The sequence below is a fragment of the Pseudorca crassidens genome, chromosome 1 (genome assembly GCF_039906515.1).
Source record: "Pseudorca crassidens isolate mPseCra1 chromosome 1, mPseCra1.hap1, whole genome shotgun sequence".
Classification (NCBI taxonomy): Eukaryota; Metazoa; Chordata; class Mammalia; order Artiodactyla; family Delphinidae; genus Pseudorca; species Pseudorca crassidens.
Genome location: NC_090296.1, coordinates 75,363,850 through 75,385,291, shown reverse-complemented (window position 1 = coordinate 75,385,291; position 21,442 = coordinate 75,363,850). Strand labels below are relative to the sequence as shown.

The following is a 21,442-nucleotide window of genomic DNA, read 5'->3' as shown; positions in this document are numbered from 1 at the left end:
TTTTTTGGGGTTTTTTTTATAGAATTTTTAAATGTTGCACTCCACTGACAGTTACTACAAAATATTGAACTCTTCTATTTCTCATGCTTGAGGGAGTGCTGTGGTCCTGAGAACGCTCACTGCACTTCCCACAGCTTGATTTCCATCTCTCCCTCTGCAGCATACACTTGGCTCCAGCTGGAAACTTCTCCCCCCTGGAAGCAGACCTTCCCAGTGGGTGAACTGCCGTGAGTGGGTTACAGGCTCGCTGAGACAGTGCTCACAGTGGACACTGGAACCTGGGGTGGCTGGAGCCCCGGAGGCCAGCCCCTCCCGGCTACATCTCAATACAAATATTGTCTTCTGGGTAAGCCAAGACATGACAACTACTGGGAAGCACTGCCCTAAAAAATAGAAGGCCAAGTGGCTCCCCCAAACCTAGGAGTGTTTCTAGGAGTACTTCCGGAGTTCCTTTGTTTCCCTGGTCCCTCACCTCCAATTCATCAGGAAGGCCTGTCAGTTGCACCATGAAGTGTGTCTCCAGTGCATCCACTTCTCTCCACCGCCACTCCCACCACCTCCCACCAACACCACCATCTCTTGTCAGGACCACGGCAATAACGCCCCTTGTCAGGTCCCCTTGCTTCTGCTCTTGCCCCTGGACCATCTCCTCTGCAGGTCTTTATAAAATGTAAATCTCATGATGCCAGCAGGGCCTCCCTTCCTGGGCCTCTGGCCCACTGTACATGGTGGGATCTCTGCCCTCTGTCCAATCTCCCTGCACGTCCTCTCCTGCCTCTGTCACTCCCCTTCAGCAGCTGTGGCCTTCCTCTGCTCCTCTACCTGCCTCCCTCTTCTAGGTCCCTGAAACTCTGCTTCCAGGTTTTCACAAATCTCAGCTCAAAGAGGCTTTCCCTGGCAAGTAAATTAGTCACTCACCTGGGTACCCAGAGTCACCCTCGATTTCATCTCTTATTTTCCCTCACATCACTATTTGTCATCATCAGGTTTCTACACGTTTATTATTTGTCTTTCCCTTCTCACCCCATATACACATACATATACACCATCATGTAAGCTGCATGAAGGCAGGGCCTTGCTTATCTTTTCACTGATCTGTCCCAGCCCCTAGGACTGTGTCTGCCACGTAACTGACAACCAACAAATATTTGTGAACAAAGGAATATAACTTTGTCCACTTAAAAACTCACCAATGGCATGGATATATATATATATATATATATATACACACACACACACACACACACACACACATATATATCACATCTTCTTTATCCATTTTCTGTTGATGGACATTAAGGTTGCTTCCATGTCTTGCCTATTGTAAATAGTAAGGTTGCCAGATTCAGTGAATAAAAACACAGGACACCCAGTTAAGTTTCCATTTCAAATGAAAAACAAAAAAACTTTTAAGTAATAATTGGGACTTGCCATATTTAGGATATATTTACTCTAAAAAGGTATTCGTTGTTTATCTGAAATTCAAATTTCACTGGAAATTTTGCATTTTATCTGGTAGCCCTTGCCGTGAAGATTAGCAAAAGTGCACACCAGGAAGTCTGCAGCCCGTGTGAGCATCCCCAGGCCCTCGGCTGTGGAAGAGGCAGGGTCAGCAACAGGGCTGCTCTGTCTGATCAGCTGCTGCCAGGCCTGCACTGCCCCCTGCAGGCAGGTGTCCCCTCTCAAAGGCACCAGCCCCTCTGCTGGGGAGAAGGCCACTTCAGAACTTCCCACTCTCAGATATTTCACCGGCTCTAGCAGTCCCCAGTCAGTCTCTGGGAGTCTGTCCTTGTTCTAAAGATGTTGCCAGGCATGATATTCATGAGAGCTGAGTGTTCCCTTCCTGATCTAGGCAGTATAACAGTTAACAAATTAAACTGCTGCTCTTCTTCTGATGGCCCAACCTCAGTTACATCTGCCCATACCCGAGAACAGAGGAAAGGGCTTCAAAACCCTCACTCAGAGGGACAAGCCCTCTCCCTAATCCTTCACATGGAGACCTCCTTGGGTGGCACATCATGAAACTCCCCACCATGATGTCCTTCCAACACTCCTTGAAAGGCATCCCTTCAGGAAGGGCACTTCTCAGAACAGCAGTGCAGTGTCATGGTTAAGGAGTGGGGTTCCGGATCCAGACTGCTTGGGTTCCTATCAGCTCCAGCATGTACTTGCTGTGTGACCCCAAACACGACCTAACCCTTCCAAGCCTCACTTTCTCCATCTGTAAAATGAAGATGATAATAATAATACCTTTTTCACAGGACTATTGGATAATTAAATGAAATAACACATGCAATACACCCAGCAAGTGATCTAAGAACGCTAGGCATTGCTGCTGCTATTGTCATTTTTATGAAATAGACTGATGAATAAATTTCCTAAGAGCTTGAGTCTCATCAAAGACGTTCAGAAATAAGATGCTGAGTAAATCTAAAATATAAAGTTGTGAAATCTGGCAAAAAAAAACCCAAACCATGTTGTACCAATCGATGGCAAAAAAAAAAGTGACTCACATCCTTCATTTGCTGTCATTGCTGTAAGTGTGTCATTGAGCTCTGCACTCTCCCGAGACCTGAGCCAGCTGTGCTCATCCCAAACCCCTAAGAGCACTGGGAACATGGGATATGAGCCTGCTAGCCCACTGTCCTATGTCTTCCAAAGGTTTCAACAGGCTTGTTCATGGGAGACCACAATGTACAAGAGAGTGACTGCCAAAGTTTAGGGCTAAGAGAGACTCAAGATTTAATGACCTATTACAGATGTATTGTCCTTGAACTTCCCTACCCCATCTCCCTTAAACCTATTGATGTCTGCATCTGAGCAGTTTCCGCAGTCAGTGAGCGCCCTGGGCTGACTTTCGTTAGCCCAAAACCACCACTCAACAGAGGCTTTCAGAGGCTTCCGGGAAGATGGCGGAAGAGTAAGACGCGGAGATCACCTTCCTCCCCACAGATACACCAGAAATACATCTACACGTGGAACAACTCCTACAGAACACCTACAGAACGCTGGCAGAAGGCCTCAGACCTCCCAAAAGGCAAAAAAAAACCCCACATACATGGGTAGGGCAAAAGAAAAAAGAATAAACAGAGACAAAAGGATAGGGACGGGGCCTGCACCAGTGGGAGGGAGCAGTGAAGGAGGAAACGTTTCCACACACTAGGAAGCCCCTTCGCGGGCGGAGACTGCGGGTGGCGGAGGGGGAAAGCTTCGGAGCCACGGAGGAGAGCGGAGCGCAGCACAGCACAGCACAGCACAGCAACAGGGGTGCGGAGGGAAAAGCGGAGAGATTCCCGCACAGAAGATCAGGGCCGACCGGCACTCACCAGGCCGAGAGGTTTGTCTGCTCACCCGCCGGGGCGGGCGGGGCTGGGAGTTGAGGCTCGGGCTTCGGTCGGAGCGCCGGGAGAGGACTGGGGTTGGCGGCGTGAACACAGTCTGCAGGGGGTTACTGCGCCACCGCTAGCCGGGAGGGAGTCTGGGGAAAAGTCTGGACCTGCCGAAGAGGCAAGAGACTTTTTCTTCCCTCTTTGTTTCCTGGTGCACGAGGAGAGGGGATTACGAGCGCTGCTTAAAGGAGCTCCAGAGACGGGCGCGAGCCGCGGCTAAAAGCGCAGACCCCAGAGACGGGCAGGAGACGCTAAGGCTGCTGCTGCCGCCACCAAGAAGCCTGTGTGCGAGCACAGGTCACTATCCACACCTCCCCTCCTGGGAGCCTGTGCAGCCCGCCACTGCCAGGGTCCCGGGATCCAGGGACAACTCCCCCGGAAGAACGCACGGCGCGCCTCAGGCTGGTGCAACATCACGGCGGCCTCTGCCGCCACATGCTCGCCCCGCCCTCCGTGCCCCTCCCTCCCGCCGGCCTGAGTGAGCCGGAGCCCTCGAATCAGCGGCTCCTTTAACCCCGTCTTGTCTGAGCGAAGAACAGACGCCCTCCAACGACCTACACGCAGAGGCGGGGCCAAATCCAAAGCTGAGCCCCTGGGAGCTGTGAGAACACAGAAGAGAAAGGGAAATGTCTCCCAGAAGCCTCAGAAGCAGCGGATTAAAGCTCCACAATCAACTTGATGTACCCTGCATCTGTGGAATACATGAATAGACAACGAATCATCCCACATTAAGGAGGTGGACTTTGAGAGCAAGATTTATGATTTTTTCCCCTTTTCCTCTTTTTATGAGTGTGTATGTGTATGCTTCTGTGTGAGATTTTGTCTGTATAGCTTTGCTTCCACCATTTGTCCTAGGGTTCTATCTCTCTGTTATTTTCTTTTTAATTTTTTTCTTAATAATTATTTTTTATTGTAATAATTTTATTTTACTTTATCTTCTTTTTTCTTTCTTTCTTTCTTTCTTTCCTTCCTTCCTTCCTTCCTTCCCTCATTTAGACAACAAATCATCCCAAATTGAGGAGATGGACTTTGAGAGCAAGATTTATGATTTTTTCCCCTTTTCCTCTTTTTGTGAGTGTGTATGTGTATGCTTCTGTGTGAGATTTTGTCTGTATAGCTTCGCTTCCACCATTTGTCCTAGGGTTCTATCCGTCCTTTTTTTTTTCTTTTTTTTCTCTTAATTATTTTTTTATTTTAATACCTTTATTATATTATATCTTACTTTATTTTATTTTATCTTCTTTCTTTCTTTTTTCCCTCCTTCCCTCCTTCCTTCCTTCCTCCCTCCCTCCCTCCCTCCTTTCTTTCTTTCTACTTATACTAATTCTTTCTTTCTACTTTTTCTCCCTTTTATTCTGAGCCGTGTGGATGAAAGGCTCTTGGTGCTCCAGCCAGGAGTCAGTGCTGTGCCTCTGAGGTGGGAGAGCCAACTTCAGGACACTGGTCCACAAGAGACCTCCCAGCTCCACATAATATCAAACGGCAAAAATCTCCCAGAGATCTCCATCTCAACACTAGCACCCAGCTTCACTCAACGACCAGCAAGCTACAGTGCTGGACATCCTGTGCCAAACAACTAGCAGGACAGGAACACAATCCCACCCATTAGCAGAGAGGCTGCCTAAAATCATAATAAGTCCACAGTCACCCCAAAACACACCACCAGACGTGGACCTGCCCACCAGAAAGACAAGATCCAGCCTCATCCCCCAGAACACAGGCACTAGTCCCCTCCACCAGGAAGCCTACACAATCCACTGAACCAACCTTAGCCACTGGGGACACACACCAAAAACAATGGGAACTACGAACCTGAAGCCTGCAAAAAGGAGACCCCAAACACAGTAAGATAAGCAAACTGAGAATACAGAAAAACACACAGCAGATGAAGAAGCAAGATAAAACCCCACCAGACCTAACAAATGAAGAGGAAATAGGCAGTCTACCTGAAAAAGAATTCAGAATAATGATAGCAAAGACAATCCAAAATCTTGAAAATAGACAAAATGCAAGAAACATTTAACAAGGACCTAGAAGAGCTAAAGATGAAGCAAACAATGATGAACAGCACAATAAATGAAATTTAAAATACTCTAGATGGGATCAATAGCAGAATAACTGAGGCAGAAGAATGGATAAGTGACCTGGAAGATAAAATAGTGGAAATAACTACTGCAGAGCAGAATAAAGAAAAAAGAATGAAAAGAACTGAGGACAGTCTCAGAGACCTCTGGGACAACATTAAACACACCAACATTCAAATAATAGGGGTTCCAGAAGAAGAAGAGAAAAAGAAAGGGACTGAGAAAATATTTGAAGAGATTATAGTTGAAAACTTCCCTAATATGGGAAAGGAAATAGTTAATCAAGTCCAGGAAGCACAGAGAGTCCCATACAGGATAAATCCAAGGAGAAATGCACCAAGACACATATTAACCAAACTGTCAAAAATTAAATACAGGGCTTCCCTGGTGGCGCAGTGGTTGAGAGTCCACCTGCCGATGCAGGGGACACGGGTTCGTGCCCTGGTCCAGGAAGATCCCACATGCCGCAGAGCGGCTAGGCCCATAAGCCATGGCCGCTGAGCCAGCATGTCCGGAGCCTGTGCTCCGCAACGAGAGAGGCCACGACAGTGAGAGGCCCACATAACGCAAAAAAAAAAAAAAAAAAATTAAATACAAAGAAAACATATTAAAAGCAGCAAGGGAAAAACAACAAATAACACACAAGGGAATCCCCATAAGGTTAAAAGCTGATCTTTCAGCAGAAACTCTGCAAGCCAGAAGGGACTGGCAGGACATATTTAAAGTGACAAAGGAGAAAATCCTGCAACCAAGATTACGCTACCCAGCAAGAATCTCATTCACATTTGATGGAGAAATTAAAACCTTTACAGACAAGCAAAAGCTGAGAGAGTTCAGCACCATCAAACCAGCTTTACAACAACTGCTAAAGGAACTTCTCTAGGCAAGAAACACAAGAGAAGAAAAAGACCTACAATAACAAACCCAAAACAATTAAGAAAATGGGAATAGGAACATACATATCAATAATTACTTTAAATGTAAATGGACTAAATGCTCCCACCAAAAGACACAGATTGGTTGAATGGATACAAAAACAAGACCCATATATTTGCTGTCTACAAGAGACCCACTTCAGACCTAGAGACACATACAGACTGAAAGTAAGGGGATGGAAAAAGATATTTCATGCAAATGGAAACCAAAAGAAAGTGGGAGTAGCAATTCTCATATCAGACAAAATAGACTTTAAAATAAAGACTATTAGAAGAGACAAAGAAGGACACTACATAATGATCAAGGGATCGATCCAAGAAGAAGATATAACAATTGTAAATATTTATGCACCCAACATAGGAGCACCTTAACACATAAGGCAAATACTAACAGCCATAAAAGGGGAAATCGACAGTAACACATTCATACTAGGAGACTTTAACACCCCACTTTCACCAATGGACAGATCATGCAAGATGAAAATAAATAAGGAAACACAAACTTTAAATGATACATTAAACAAGATGGACTTAATTAATATTTATAGGACATTTCATCGAAAAACAACAGAATACACATTTTTCTCAAGTGCTCATGGAACATTCTCCAGGATAGATCATATCTTGGGTCACAAATCAAGCCTTGGTAAATTTAAGAAAATTGAAATTGTATCAAGTATCTTTTCTGACCACAATGCTATGAGACTAGATATCAATTATAGGAAAAGATCTGTAAAAAATACAAACACATGGAGGCTAAACAATACACTGCTTAATAACAAAGTGATCACTGAAGAAATCAAAGAGAAAATAAAAAAATACCTAGAAACAAATGACAATGGAGAAACGATGATGCAAAATCTATGGGGTGCAGCAAAAGCAATTCTAAGAGGGAAGTTTATAGCAATACATTCCCACCTTAAGAAACAGGAAACATCTCGAATAAACAACCTAACCTTGCACCTAAAGCAATTAGAGGAAGAAGAACAAAAAAATCCCAAAGTTAGCAGAAGGAAAGAAATCATAAAAATCAGATCAGAAATAAATGAAAAAGAAATGAAGGAAATGATAGCAAAGATCAATAAAACCAAAAGCTGGTTCTTTGAGAAGATAAACAAAATTGATAAACCATTAGCCAGACTCATCAAGAAAAAAAGGGAGAAGACTCAAATCAATAGATTTAGAAATGAAAAAGGAGAAGTAACTATTGACACTACAGAAATACAAAAGGTCATGAGAGATTACTACAAGGAACTCTATGCCAATAAAATGGACAACCTGGAAGAAATGGACAAATTCTTAGAAATGCACAACCTGCCAAGACTGAATCAGGAAGAAATAGAAAATATGAACAGACCAATCACAAGCACTGAAATTGAGACTGTGATTAAAAATCTTCCAACAAACAGAAGCCCAGGATCAGATGGCTTCACAGGCGAATTCTATCAAACATTTAGAGAAGAGCTGACACCTATCCTTCTCAAACTCTTCCAAGATACAGCAGAGGTAGGAACACTCCCAAACTCATTCTACGAGGCCACCATCACCCTGATACCAAAACTAGACAAGGATGTCACAAAGATAGAAAACTATAGGCCAATATCACTGATGAACATAGATGCAAAAATCCTCAACAAAATACTAGCAAACAGAATCCAACAGCACATTAAACGGATCATACATCATGATCAAGTGGGGTTTATTCCAGGAATGCAAGGATTCTTCAATATATGCAAATCAATCAACGTGATACACCATATCAACAAATTGAAGGAGAAAAACCATATGATCATCTCAATAGATGCAGAAAAAGCTTTCGACAAAATTCAACACCCATTTATGATAGAAACCCTGCAGAAAGTAGGCATAGAGGGAACTTTCCTCAACATAATAAAGGCCATATATGACAAACCCACAGCCAACATCGTCCTCAATGGTGAAAAACTGAAAGCATTTCCACTAAGATCGGGAAAAAGACAAGGTTGCCCACTCTCACCACTCTTATTCAACATAGTTTTGGAAGTTTTATCCCTAGCAATCAGAGAAGAAAAGGAAATAAAAGGAATCCAAATCGGAAAAGAAGAAGTAAAGCTGTCACTGTTTGCAGATGACATGATACTATACATAGAGAATCCTAAAGATGCTACCAGAAAACTACTAGAGCTAATCAATGAATTTGGTAAAGTAGCAGGATACAAAATTAATGCACAGAAATCTCTGGCATTCCTATACACTAAGGATGAAAACTCTGAAAGTGAAATCAAGAAAACACTCCCATTTACCATTGCAACAAAAAGAATAAAATATCTAGGAATAAACTTACCTAAGGAGACAAAAGACCTGTATGCAGAAAATTATAAGATACTGATGAAAGAAATTAAAGATGATACAAATAGATGGAGAGATATACCATGTTCTTGGATTGGAAGAATCAACATTGTGAAAATGACTCTACTACCCAAAGCAATCTACAGATTCAATGCAATCCCTATCAAACTACCACTGGCATTTTTCACAGAACTAGAACAAAAAATTTCACAATTTGTATGGAAACACAAAAGACCCCGAATAGCCAAAGCAATCTTGAGAACAAAAAACGGAGCTGGAGGAATCAGGCTCCCTGACTTCAGACTATACTACAAAGCTACAGTAATCAAGACAGTATGGTACTGGCACAAAAACAGAAAGATAGATCAATGGAACAGGATAGAAAAGCCAGAGATAAACCCATGCACATATGGTCACCTTATCTTTGACAAAGGAGGCAGGAATGTACAGTGGAGAAAGGACAGCCTCTTCAATAAGTGGTGCTGGGAAAGCTGGACAGGTACATGTAAAAGTATGAGATTAGATCACTCCCTAACACCATACACAAAAATAAGCTCAAAGTGGATTAAAGACCTAAATGTAAGGCCAGAAACTATCAAACTCTTAGAGGAAAACATAGGTAGAACACTCTATGACATAAATCACAGCAAGATCCTTTTTGAACCACCTCCTACAGAAATGGAAAGAAAATCAAAAATAAATAAATGGGACCTAATGAAACTTCAAAGCTTTTGCACAGCAAAGGAAACCATAAACAAGACCAAAAGACAACCCTCAGAATGGGAGAAAATATTTGCAAATGAAGCAACTGACAAAGGATTAATCTCCAAAATTTATAAGCAGCTCATGCAGCTCAGTAACAAAAAAACAACCCAATCCAAAAATGGGCAGAAGACCTAAATAGACATTTCTCCAAAGAAGATGTACAGACTGCCAACAAACACATGAAAGAATGCTTAACATCATTAATCATTAGAGAAATGCAAATCAAAACTACAATGAGATATCATCTCACACCAGTCAGAATGGCCATCATCAAAAAATCTAGAAACAATAAATGCTGGAGAGGGTGTGGAGAAAAGGGAACCCTCTTGCACTGTTGGTGGGAATGTAAATTGATACAGCCACTGTGGAGAACAGTATGGAGGTTCCTTAAAAAGTACAAATAGAACTACCATATGACCCAGCAATCCCACTACTGGGCATATACCCTGAGAAAACTATAATTCAAAAAGAGTCATGCACCAGAATGGTCACTGCAGCTCTGTTTACAATAGCCCAGAGATGGAAATAACCTAAGTGTCCATCATTGGATGAATGGATAAAGAAGATGTGGCACATATATACAATGGAATATTACACAGCCATAAAAAGAAACGAAATTGAACTGTTTGTAATGAGGTGGATAGACCTAGAGTCTGTCATACAGAGTGAAGTAAGTCAGAAAGAGAAAGACAAATACCATATGCTAACACATATATATGGAATTAAAAAAAAAGTGTCATGAAGAACCTAGGGGTAAGACATGAATAAAGACACAGACCTACCAAATGGACTTGAGGATATGGGGAGGGGGAAGGGTAAGCTGTGACAAAGCGAGAGACAGGCATCGACATATATACACTACCAAACGTAAGGTAGATAGCTAGTGGGAAGCAGCCACATAGCACAGGGAGATCAGCTCGGTGCTTGTGACCGCCTGGAGGGGTGGGATAGGGAGGGTGGGAGGGAGGGAGACGCAAGAGGGAAGCGATATGGGAACATATGTATATGTATAACTGATTCACTTTGTTATAAAGCAGAAACTAACACACCATTGTAAAGCAATTATACTCCAATAAAGATGTTAAAAAATTTTTAAATAAATAAAAGTTTAAAATAAATATACAGAGGCCTTCAGGCCTGGCGGGGTCCCAGGGATTTGGTAAACAAGCCACTCTTGTCCCAGGCTTGGACCTTGATCACTATTATCACTCAAAAAAAGGGACTTTTCTCCCAGTTTCTTCTGAGGCGGGCAGCTTTGTTTCTGACCTTACAGTGCCCTCTGCTGTTCTAATTAGCCCATCTCCATAAATGGGTCATACTAGAGGTTGGCAGAAAATAGGTCAGGGGAAGAAAATATTCTTTGTTCCGAACTTAAGTCAAAGTTGCTGCTTCTGTTCCCCGATCCCCTTTCAGCCCTGACACTGGCAGGTGCTGCTCTGTTGGCCCAAAGGCCCCATCCTCCCCAGTCACTCAGAGTACTGTCTTCGAGGACATGAGATAGCACCCAACAAGGGTTGATGGGCATTTCCCTGTCAAACAAAAGCCTACTGCAAGAGTAAAGGACACAGGGAAATGTCTTTGGATGGATATAGACAAACATATCTCTTTTTTATGAAAGAATAGAAATGTGATTAAAAGGAAAAGCTTAGAAATATCTGAATGTGTGACAACGGGAGTGAGTGGTCTAGAGAAAGCGTTTCCGCATCACTTTCTTCCTGTGCCACATTCCATTCCAGGACCCCCGGGACAGACCTGGGTCGATCAATAAGAAGAAGCATGCCAGGGAGGGACCAAGGTCCAGTAGATGTCTTCCACCCCCAGGACCTCTGTTTGGGGGAAAAATCTTGCTGAAGGCTCTTTAGGCAAGAGTAAGCCACGAAGAACGCTACCTCGGTTTGTTTCCCAAAGCCTGCGTTTGAAAGCAAGCTGTGAGGGCAAAGAGATACTCCATGGTTTTACTGTTGCCACCTCTGGAGCAGCCTATGGAAGGAACAGTCTTGGTCCAGCCAGGTGAGTGATACCTTTCATGATGGGGCTGTGTGGGACCTGGCCTGACCCTTGCCAACCAGATTTCTCAAGCCATCGGCAGGATCTTCTCTCCATTTATTCCCCAGGCATGAGGGCAAACAGGTTATATCTCAATTACCAAGGGCTAGCAGTTGGTAGTAGCTATCTGGAGCACAGTTTTAAGAAGGATTGTGAACTATATGTAAAATAGATAAACAGCAAGGATTTACTGTATAGCAGAGGGAAATATATTATAATAACCTATAATGAAAAAATCAGAAATATATATATATATATATATATATACATAGAGAGAGAACTGAATCACTTTGCTGTATACCTGAAACTAACACAATATTGTAAATCAACTATACTTCAATTAAGAAAAAGAACTGAGGCCACATCTAGACTCAGAGGAGAGGTGTGATGTGTCTATTAGCAATATCTGCCACAGATTTTTTTTTTTTTGGCGGTACGCGGGCCTCTCACTGTTGTGGCCTCTCCCGTTGCGGAGCACAGGCTCCGGACGCGCAGGCTCAGCGGCCATGGCTCACGGGCCCAGCCGCTCCGTGGCATGTGGGATCTTCCCGGACCGGGGCACGAGACCACGTCCCCTGCATCGGCAGGCGGACTCTCAACCACTGCGCCACCAGGGAAGCCCTGCCACAGATATTTTTGACACCACTTTGTGTGTGCCAAGACCCCTGCTCTAGATGTCAGTCCTGTAATGAGTCCTGCAGAGAAAGACTAATCAGAGCCAACTCTCTGTTTGGTTATCCTTTTGGTAAAGGACAAATTTCTAAATCTCTATCTTTCCCTTGGCTTCCCTGAGACCTCACAGGCCATTTCCCCCACTATCAATTGCTGTGGCCTGCAGCCTAAGAAATAAAATTTTGAAAATGAATTAAGATGTTCTATACCGCTCTTTAAAATTTTAAACACTGCACTGAAACCAAACATTTCCCTTGTGTGGCTTATTCACTGCTTAACAGAGATAATCGTACCTGGGCTGGCCAGGAGAGCCACTAAGGATGGGGACTACCCAGGGAAGATCCCTGTTCTCCTGAGTCACAGGAAGGAAGAAGGCAGGATTGGGACTTAGGTTTTCTGAGTTCTAGCCTCAGCTCTGCCTCTATCTACTGGCATGGGCTTGAGCAACTTTACCCCTCAGGGCCTGGGCTTCTTCATCTTTAAACTGAGGACATTGGCCCCAGCAGCTGCTAAGTTCCCTTCCAGGTCTTGCATTCTAGGATGCTAATGTTTGAAGCTGCAGATCTATCCTGAGAGAGTTATGGGTTTATATTCCCCTCTGCATGTTGCTTGAACTCCTCATTGCCCAGCAAGGGGAAAAAGCAAAGCACAATTCTTCAGTGGGAGGTAGCATCATTTCTTGATGAAATGTGTGTGACTCATCAGAGCCTGGAGGTTTGTGCCCAGACGCCAACTTGGAATCCAGTTATTATTGCATCTGGGAGAGAGAAAGTGCTGAAAACAGCCTTTGGGGAGAAAAACAAAACAAAACAAAAAAAACATTAATTTGGCAAAAAAAGAAGAAGAAGAAGTCGTCTCTGCATAGTGTGATAACATTTCGATATCTTATTTATCATCTTCATCCCTGAAATCTACTCTGCCCCCTCCTACCTCTGCCCTGACAGAGGGAAGGAGGGCAGACCTTTCCCAGGAAAGATAGGGTACCTGTGGCAGAGAGCTGTCTCCGACTAGTGAGGAAGGAGAACAAAGTTGATGCCACATCCCTTTCAACCATGCTGATGCTTCTGTTTTTTGTAAAGGTGTTCACTCCTGTGGGAATTGGGTTAACAGGAAACTGACATTTGGAGCCAAGACTAGAGGAATCTTGAAACTCAGTAAGTAATATCTGGCAGAATTATTTTTTTTTCATCTGAAAATTGTCAGAGAGTTATTCAAGGGTTCCTTAAGGAATAGGAACAAAAGATTAATGTTTACTACAATTCAATTCAATTTAACAAATATTTATTAAGTGCCCACAGTTTTTCCCAGGGATCATCTGGGCCAGCTTCTGAGGAGATGGTATCATTGCCCTAAGGCAGGAGGGGTTTTGTCAATGGATGAACAACGACAGCAGATTTACCTTTGAGACCCAGACACAGTTAGCTGTGGCCCTGAGTAAGTAGCTTAGCTTCAGGGGAGAAAGAAATGTACACAACAGCATGGATAATCTAATACACAAGATAATCAAAAATGTTATTTTATGATTGGCTTTAGCACATATTTCATTATTTTGTAGGGCAGGTTTCTCTTCCCAACTGTAAATTTTCTTGATCTATTAAGTCTATGGAGGGAGAGCTTTTCAAGAATCAATCATACATTTCTGAAATTACGCTCGCCGTCAACATAGGAAGAAGTGGTACTTTTTGTCTTTCCAATAATGAAAAAGGGGGGCTGGCATCCCTCCTATACTTGATGCCCACGGGGGTCTCCTTTCCTTTTGTAGGTCAAAACTAACGATGAACCACCAGGCAGTTATGGTTTTTATTGATCTGTACAACAGGGTGGACAATAAGAAATTGCCTGCGAGATATTCAGGATACAGGGGTCTCAGCTGCCCAGGAAGCCAGAAAAGAACTTTGGACGACCCCCCCCCCCCCATCATGGTTGGTCCTGCTTTGCTTATGGCCTGAGTCCTGGGCTGCATTCGTAAGAGAGGGGCAACCCTAAGTGACCTTGCTCATGAAGCTGGCCCCCCACTGTGCCCCTAATCACACTAGAGACAGGCTGCATCAGAGAAGGGGAAGTCACAGCCCAGCACTAAGAGGGACTTTTGGTAAAGGGCCCAGGCACTGTGTGAAGGGCACTGAGAAACCCACTTTTGGGAAGGGGACTCAGTTAATTGTAAACCTGGGTGAGTACCTCCATTTCAGACGTAGTGTTAACAAAACCCCCTCAGCATCTAACATCTAGCAACCAGAGAGCTGACACCTTTGGCTAGATGATGAATTCCCTTATCCGTTGGGAAAAGACTAAGTATCAAATCACTTTTCCTGTGGGTAAGCAAGAGCCTGTAGTTTATGTAAAGGCTTCAGCTCCTGCGGGAAGGAAGGAAACAGGAAATTTACACTCGGAACCAGGACTCAAGTGAGAGTGAAACTTAGTAAGTACTAGCTTTAAACCAAAGGTGTCAGTTTATTTGGTTTGGTTTTTGAATTATCTGGAAGCTCCAAAGAAAGAACACTTCTCCCTGAGGATTTGGTTCCAAAATTTTGACTTCAAACGTCTAAAAAGATCTAATGTTAAGGCAGACGGTAGGCTTGGAAATCTTTATTTCCCTGTATAATAAGTAGAGACCTACTTTTCTATTCTCTGCTTATTTGTTTTATTTTGTTTAGGAAATAGGGAGGAAGACTAGACACGCTGAGGGAAAAAAATACATTTGCACAGCATTTTTGGATAGATTAGGTCCAGAGAATCAAATCAAAGCCTAACAGCTCAGAGAGTCCATAAAGACCACCAAACTCACTTCTTTGATTTTGCAAATGAGGACAGTGAAACTCAGAGAGGTTTGTGAACTTGCTCATTGTCTCGCAGCTGAGCCTGGTCCAGGGCAAAGCCAAGACAGCTCATGGCTCTGGACCAGGCCAGACCCAAGGGAAAGAAAACATCATGGTTCTTGACTGAGCAACTTCATTTGAACCCCAAACATTCTTTATCCAAGACTTAGCGAGCTCAAAACAGAACCACAGAGTTCTAAAGGGAGATAAAATCATCGCATACCTGTTTGCGGGGGAAAGGTGGCTAAAGTCAGAACAGCTAAACTTGATATGAGGGGAAAGGTGCAGCCACCTGCAGACTGAGGCAGAGATGCAAAAAGCCAAAATGAAAATGCTGGTCTTGTCTTCAGACAATTGACTGTGACCATCAAACACTACCTATAAATTCCGCAGAGCTAATTTCTCTCCCAGTGGGATTTTATATTCTATGATAGATTGCATCAGCTATGCAATTACTTTGAACCACAGAATGTGTGTACAGAATCGGCGTGCTGAGCCTTCCTGTCTCTTAAAGTGGCAATCATCTCTGGACATATCTCTCAGCTCTGAAGCTCTGGGCTACCACAAAGAGAGACACCATCACTTATCCTGTCTTAAAAGCTTGGAGGCTGAAGGAAATGTTTAGTTCTTGGGAAGCTCTGCAAAGCTGGGTTCCTTAAATTAACCCCACAGGTTTTTGCAAAGCCCCTCAGCATTGTGTTCAGCAAACCAGTGGCTCTAAAATGACATTTGGGAAAGGGACTCAGCTCACAGTGCATCTTGGTAAGTGGAGGACAGCACTGAACCCTCTTCTTGAAAATGATATGAGATCCTTTTTACAGTGACTGATGGGGATGTGGCTTCCTGGCCCATCTCCGCTCATATTTAAATCCTGCCTGGCTAAAAGATACCCTCTCCACATCCCCCAAAACGGTCCATCCATGAAGGTGCAGCTGGATACAGCTTTTGCTAAATTCTCACAAAATCACTTACCCTCCTCATCAAACTGCTTGGTGGTTCTTCTGTTGCCCTCACAGCTCTGCTGGTTTACCAGTTAGAGGAAGAGAAGTACCCATGGACTTTAGGATTTTTAGGTCATTGTGAAAAGAGGAACATTGTCCATGTGTTTGCCTTCTGGGGAGGAAAATAATGATGATTTATTAATTGCTTACTATGTGCTAGGCCATGTGCTGCATGCTTTCGATCCATTACCACAGTCAACCCTTATATCAGCTGTGTGGGTTAAGTGCTGTTATTATCCTCATTTTATAGAAGGGAACTTTTTTAATTTTTATATTTTATATTTTTATAGAAGCACAGGGAGAGGTTGAGCAACTTCTTCAGATTGACTCAGTGAGAGAGAGGGCCTGGAATTTAATTCTTGAGACTCAGCTTCCAGAGCTAAATGTTTACCAGTTGGGGGGATCATGTTTGGGCGGGAAATCACTGACACTTTGGTCTCTAGAGTTGCTAAAATAATCCCTAGAGAAGTGTGCTCTCAGCTAAGCAAGCCAGAGATCAAGCAGCAGGACCACTGCCACCCACCTACAGATCCTAGTCTGTACAGCAGCATCACAGTGTGGGGTCATTCTCCCCACTTTACAGGTAGGGGAAGTGAGGGGCAGCAAGTTAAGGGACTCGCCCTGGGTTTCAAACCCAAGTCTGTCTGACCCCAAAGCCTGAGCTATTCCAATTAATTGCAACTGCCTACCAACTAAGCTAATCAGTCAATTAATGAAGGTAATCTAACGTTAGGTAAAGATGGATTAAATTGTTTCCATGGTCCTCCCCACCCCCTTTTCAGGAATGACCATTTAACTGTGTAATTGCACAACATTGTGTTTCTGCCTTTGTGCTTCCTCTGGGAAAGCGGGAGGAGCCGGGGTTCCCACTACCTGGTGGAAGGGCCTTGGCAGTATTTGCAAAGCAGTCTGTGAGGGTGTAACTCAGGGCAGATCTGAAAGACTCTTCTTTGGAAAGGGAACGAAACTGACAGTAAGCCCATGTAAGTCTGAATAACTAATGCTTCCAAATTTCTCTCTGGAACCCTGATTCCTAAATTTTCCATTTTCTTTTATAACGCAAGTCCAAACCATGGCAGCCCCATTGGTGGATTCCAACTGAAACAGCCGTTGATGTGTACCTACCTCCCGTGGGACTCTGCTGTTTACCCTCACGTGCTATTTTATCTAATAAACCAGAGTGACAGTGCTACTGCAGCATTAAACTAAGGAGTCAGACTGATAGAAAGTTTAATTTCGTATTAGAACTGGTACAATTTTCCGTGGGACTAAGAGAAAATCAGTGAACCCTCTGAGCCTCTCATGTATCCCTCTGTTAAATGAGGGAGGCAGTTCCTACTCCTGTTTTACCAGAGCAGGCATGCTGTGAGGGAAGGTTGGCACATTTCCAACTAAGTGACAAGGAAGAAGGAGGGCCGCAGAAGGTCCATAAACTTTACCACCAGACCCTCATTATAAAAAGCGCTTTTATCAAGGGGATTCTTGGATGACAGATAAACATTTAAGTAGGTAGTAAGGGGAGTTTGGGCAGCTAAGTTTTTGCAGAGTCTCGTGTCTTCGTGTGGTACCACAGCCACTAATAAGCTGACATTCGGAAGAGGAACGACCTGAGTGTTAGACCAGGTATGTTTTAAAGAAGATGGCTTGTTTCTAAACGTAAGCCACTGATTCTTAGAAATTCAGTGAAAGGTCACTGAATTCCTCATCCAGTGATTAGCATCTTTGGGGACTTGGTGCCACAGGTCTTTCTGGCGAACATGATAATGAGAGCAGCCTCTGATGGAGCCCCTTTAGGGCTGTTTCTTCAACACCTTTAAGCCCTTGGAAATGTTAAAAGCTGGTTTTTGTTGTTGTTGGAGATGTGTGTCTGACAAATGGAATCTGAACTAAAGTTTTAATGTGTCGGGGCAGAAAGCAGTTAGGGAGAAAGGATATATTAGACTAAAGTACATAGCAACGTAGGGTGGGCGATGCAACCCGACCCAAAGGAAGACAGTGAGATACAGCCTATTGGTATAAACGACTGAGTGACCACTCTCGGGTGAGCTACTTGTCTTCCCAAGGCCTCCATGTTGGTGCAGTTAGGGGAAGAAATTGTCTAATCCCCATAATTCTCAAATTCTTGGAGCCACACCAAGTTGAGTAAAGCCATGTAAGATTTTCTGGTGCTGACGCTGATCACAAGCTGATATTTAGGGAAAGGGTAAGATTGAAAGCAAATATTCAAAATAGTCAGAAAGATCATGAACTGCTGAAAAAAATGCCCCAGGATGCTGTTAACCACTACGTTTCTAACTGGGACTTTTTCATCCTTGCCTTGGCTGAGCTTATCATAGAAGCCCCTTTGGATACCCACTCATTTCTGTGCCCCTCGGTGAAAAGGGGCACTACACTGGGAAGTGTCAGGGAAGGATTCTCTAATCTTATATAATAACAGCCCTTCTCTCCCGCTTGCAATAACCAGAGGGAGATTTTGAGTGCTACCTACCATTCTCAAAACAAATCGATTAATTAACTTGAATGTAGCTGAAATGTTGCTCCATGAGGGAGTCTCTATTTACTACAACAGAAGCTCATTCCAGACAGCCATCTGGGGTTTAACTTTTGCTTACAATTCATAAGAGATACCAACTACCCAATGGATACCTCAAAGTAAAACTTCTACTTTCATGGCCAAATTAGTATCCACATTAGAAAGGCTAGAATCAGGATGTCCTAGTGAGTATTATGTTAGTTCCAGATGACCTTCGTGAAGTCCCTTATGCCTAAAATAGCATGCGATTTAAAACAAGTGTTTCCACGCTGAGCTGTGTGTTCAGTTGCTAACTAGAGTTCAAAGAGCAGGCCAGTCAGCTACCATGTTTCCAAACTGGGTTGGATATGTACAGTCCTCCAGGCACTAGCAATGATAATCAGAAAAGGCACATGTTATTCCATTTTTATTTATAATTCTCATCTCTCCCAGAGAAGTTATAAATTTTCTCCCAAAGTTGTTATATTCATCCTTCTTTTGGTTCCTTTATTTGTGATGTGTACAGAGATGAAATATTGGTTGAGATTCAAAAAACATCTATGAGATTTACCTTAAGCTTTGCCTGTCAGAGAGATTCTAAGAGCTAAAAAGATGGGAAGCTGACATTTGGGAGCTAGATTAAAAAGAAAACTCAATTAACCCCAAGGGACAACGCTCAGCAGATGGTTATTTAGACATAGGCACGTCAACCCCGCAAGCCTAGTTGCTCAGTTGGCTGCACTGCCCCTATCTTGGGCTTGCCTGGAAGAGTAATAATGACTTGCTCACCCCCAGACCTGTCTTGGGAAGAGAGAAATGTCAGCCTCCAGCCCTAAAAACTCCTTCTGAATTGGTTCATTTCAATAGAGTTTATCATTACACATGGTGTTCTGGAAGTCATAGAAAAAGTGTATTAGAAGCTTCTGCAAATGGAAATGAAATGTAAATTTAGATTGTAAATATAGGACTGCAGTAAATAGATAGCAGGAAAAAAAGATGAAGAGATTAGAAACTTACCACATTTCTCTAACCCTAAAGGGCCTGTTTCTATGAATAGTTTAAAACTATTGAAGAGGAGCGGGGATAAGGAGGAGAACAGAAGCAAACAGATTTTCTCCTAATACTTTCCACTTTGCAAAATTGGAAATTATTTTTCAATCAAATTTCCCTGAGCAGAAGAAAGAAACCATGTCTGTTTTCAGACTTCAGGGTGCATGGGTGGGTGTCCTCTAGAACTGATTCTGAGGAGGGCTCCCTGTGGGAGACAAGTGCTGGCAATGTCTTGGGGGAGGTGGGGGGATTAAGTCCAAAAATAAGTCCAAATAAGTGTGCAGAGAAGACGGGGTCACAGGACAGGATTTCCCCTGGAGTTTCTGCGTTGACTTCTAACCTTTCCTGTCTTAGCCAATGGATTAAGTCCCAGATGAGCAGACCCTAGGATTCAAACCACCAATTTCAAGGAGAAAGCCAGCTTAACTTCACTCAGGAGACCTTGTGTATTCTGATTTGAAAGATTCTTTTAACCCAGCTGTTTTTAGGGAGAGCTCTGTAAAAGCTGAAGGATATTTAAAAAAAAAAAAAAAAGTTAAAATTCTGTGAAGTGGAAATAAAGATGTTAGATGTTTGACTGACAAAGAGAATAAAAATATGGTACATGTCTGTAACTGCTAAAGGGGACTTTAACTGCTAAAGGGGACTTTGTCAAGGAGGAAGAAGGCAGCCCCAAAGAGACACTGTCCTAAACCTCCCTGATTTGTGAGATTAGGGCCATTGTCCCCAGCAGGCTCGGGTGCTGAGAGCAGATCAGGCTCCTGTTCGAGGGGGAGAGAGAGGCCTTCCGTGTGTGCAGTTTGTGTAAAGCTCTTTGCTGTGGTGCATCTCTGGGGAGTGCCAGCCAGAAGCTGGTATTCGGGCAAGGAACCAGCCTGACCATCAACCCCAGTGAGTATGAAAGGGTGAAGCCACGTGGGGCTCCCGAGAGCTTTATCCTTTCTAGACCACGTCCCAAAGCCTCTCCTGGACCGGCACGTACTGGTTTTGCCCGGCCCATCATAGGGAAGCAGATTGGGAAAGACCAAAAAACCCTCAAACTCCTACCTTGAATATGGCCCTGTAAAACTCCCTCACTCTCCTCCCCTTCTGCAATCGGTTTCCAGTAAACCAGAATCTAGTGTGTTGATGCGAACAATTTTAAGAAAAAACAGAGAAACAGCTTAGCCCTGAAGTACAATAAAATGAAAACTGTGTGAGTGCCAACCAGGGGTAGACAACGAGGGAAAAAGAAAAAGAGATAGTTTACCCAAACTAAGGTGGCAACTAAGAAAAAGAAAAACAATTTTAAAATTTGCAATAAATGAAGTATATATTTATCAGGGCTCCATTGCCCTCTGGAAGCCCAGCTCCCACCTGCAGCAGCTGCCTTCTGGGCATGTTGTCAAATAACCTGTAGTTTAGTGCAGGGTTATGGGATCCAGACCATATTGATCCCCAGGGCCCTTCTGCAAAGAGCAGCTCCTGTTCATGTTTTTGTAAAGCCTCCGCTGACTGTGAGACTAGTGGAAGTAGCAGCTATAAAGTGACATTTGGAAAAGGAACTCTCTTAATTGTGAATCCAAGTAAGTCTGAAGGGCCTGGTGGGGAGTGGGAGGGATTCAAAACATCTCTTCTGATTTAAATTACTTGTGACCCCAAAACATCCCAGGTTAGTTTCCAAATCTAATGCTTGCGTTGGGAGGATATGATCCCCATCAGAGAGATTAGAACTCCGTTGTACAAAGACTAAATTACCTTCAGCCAAAAACATTCCTATCATCCATCTTAAATGAGATTATTGGTACAGAGAGAAAAATTGAATACAGGAGGCTGAGGGATTCAGCTAAAGCCAGGAAATGTTT

At 43.4% G+C, this 21,442-nt stretch overlaps 1 protein-coding gene across 1 annotated transcript in view; it reads left to right on the top strand.

The window, feature by feature from the left end:
* Positions 1 to 21,442, top strand: part of LOC137226319 (T cell receptor alpha chain MC.7.G5-like) — a 282,791-nt gene that overhangs the window by 192,549 nt on the left and 68,800 nt on the right. The window contains exon 4 of the mRNA XM_067740968.1: positions 20,437 to 20,489. Within this exon, the coding sequence (XP_067597069.1) occupies positions 20,437 to 20,489 (53 nt within the window). The remainder of the gene's footprint in view (positions 1 to 20,436; positions 20,490 to 21,442) is intronic.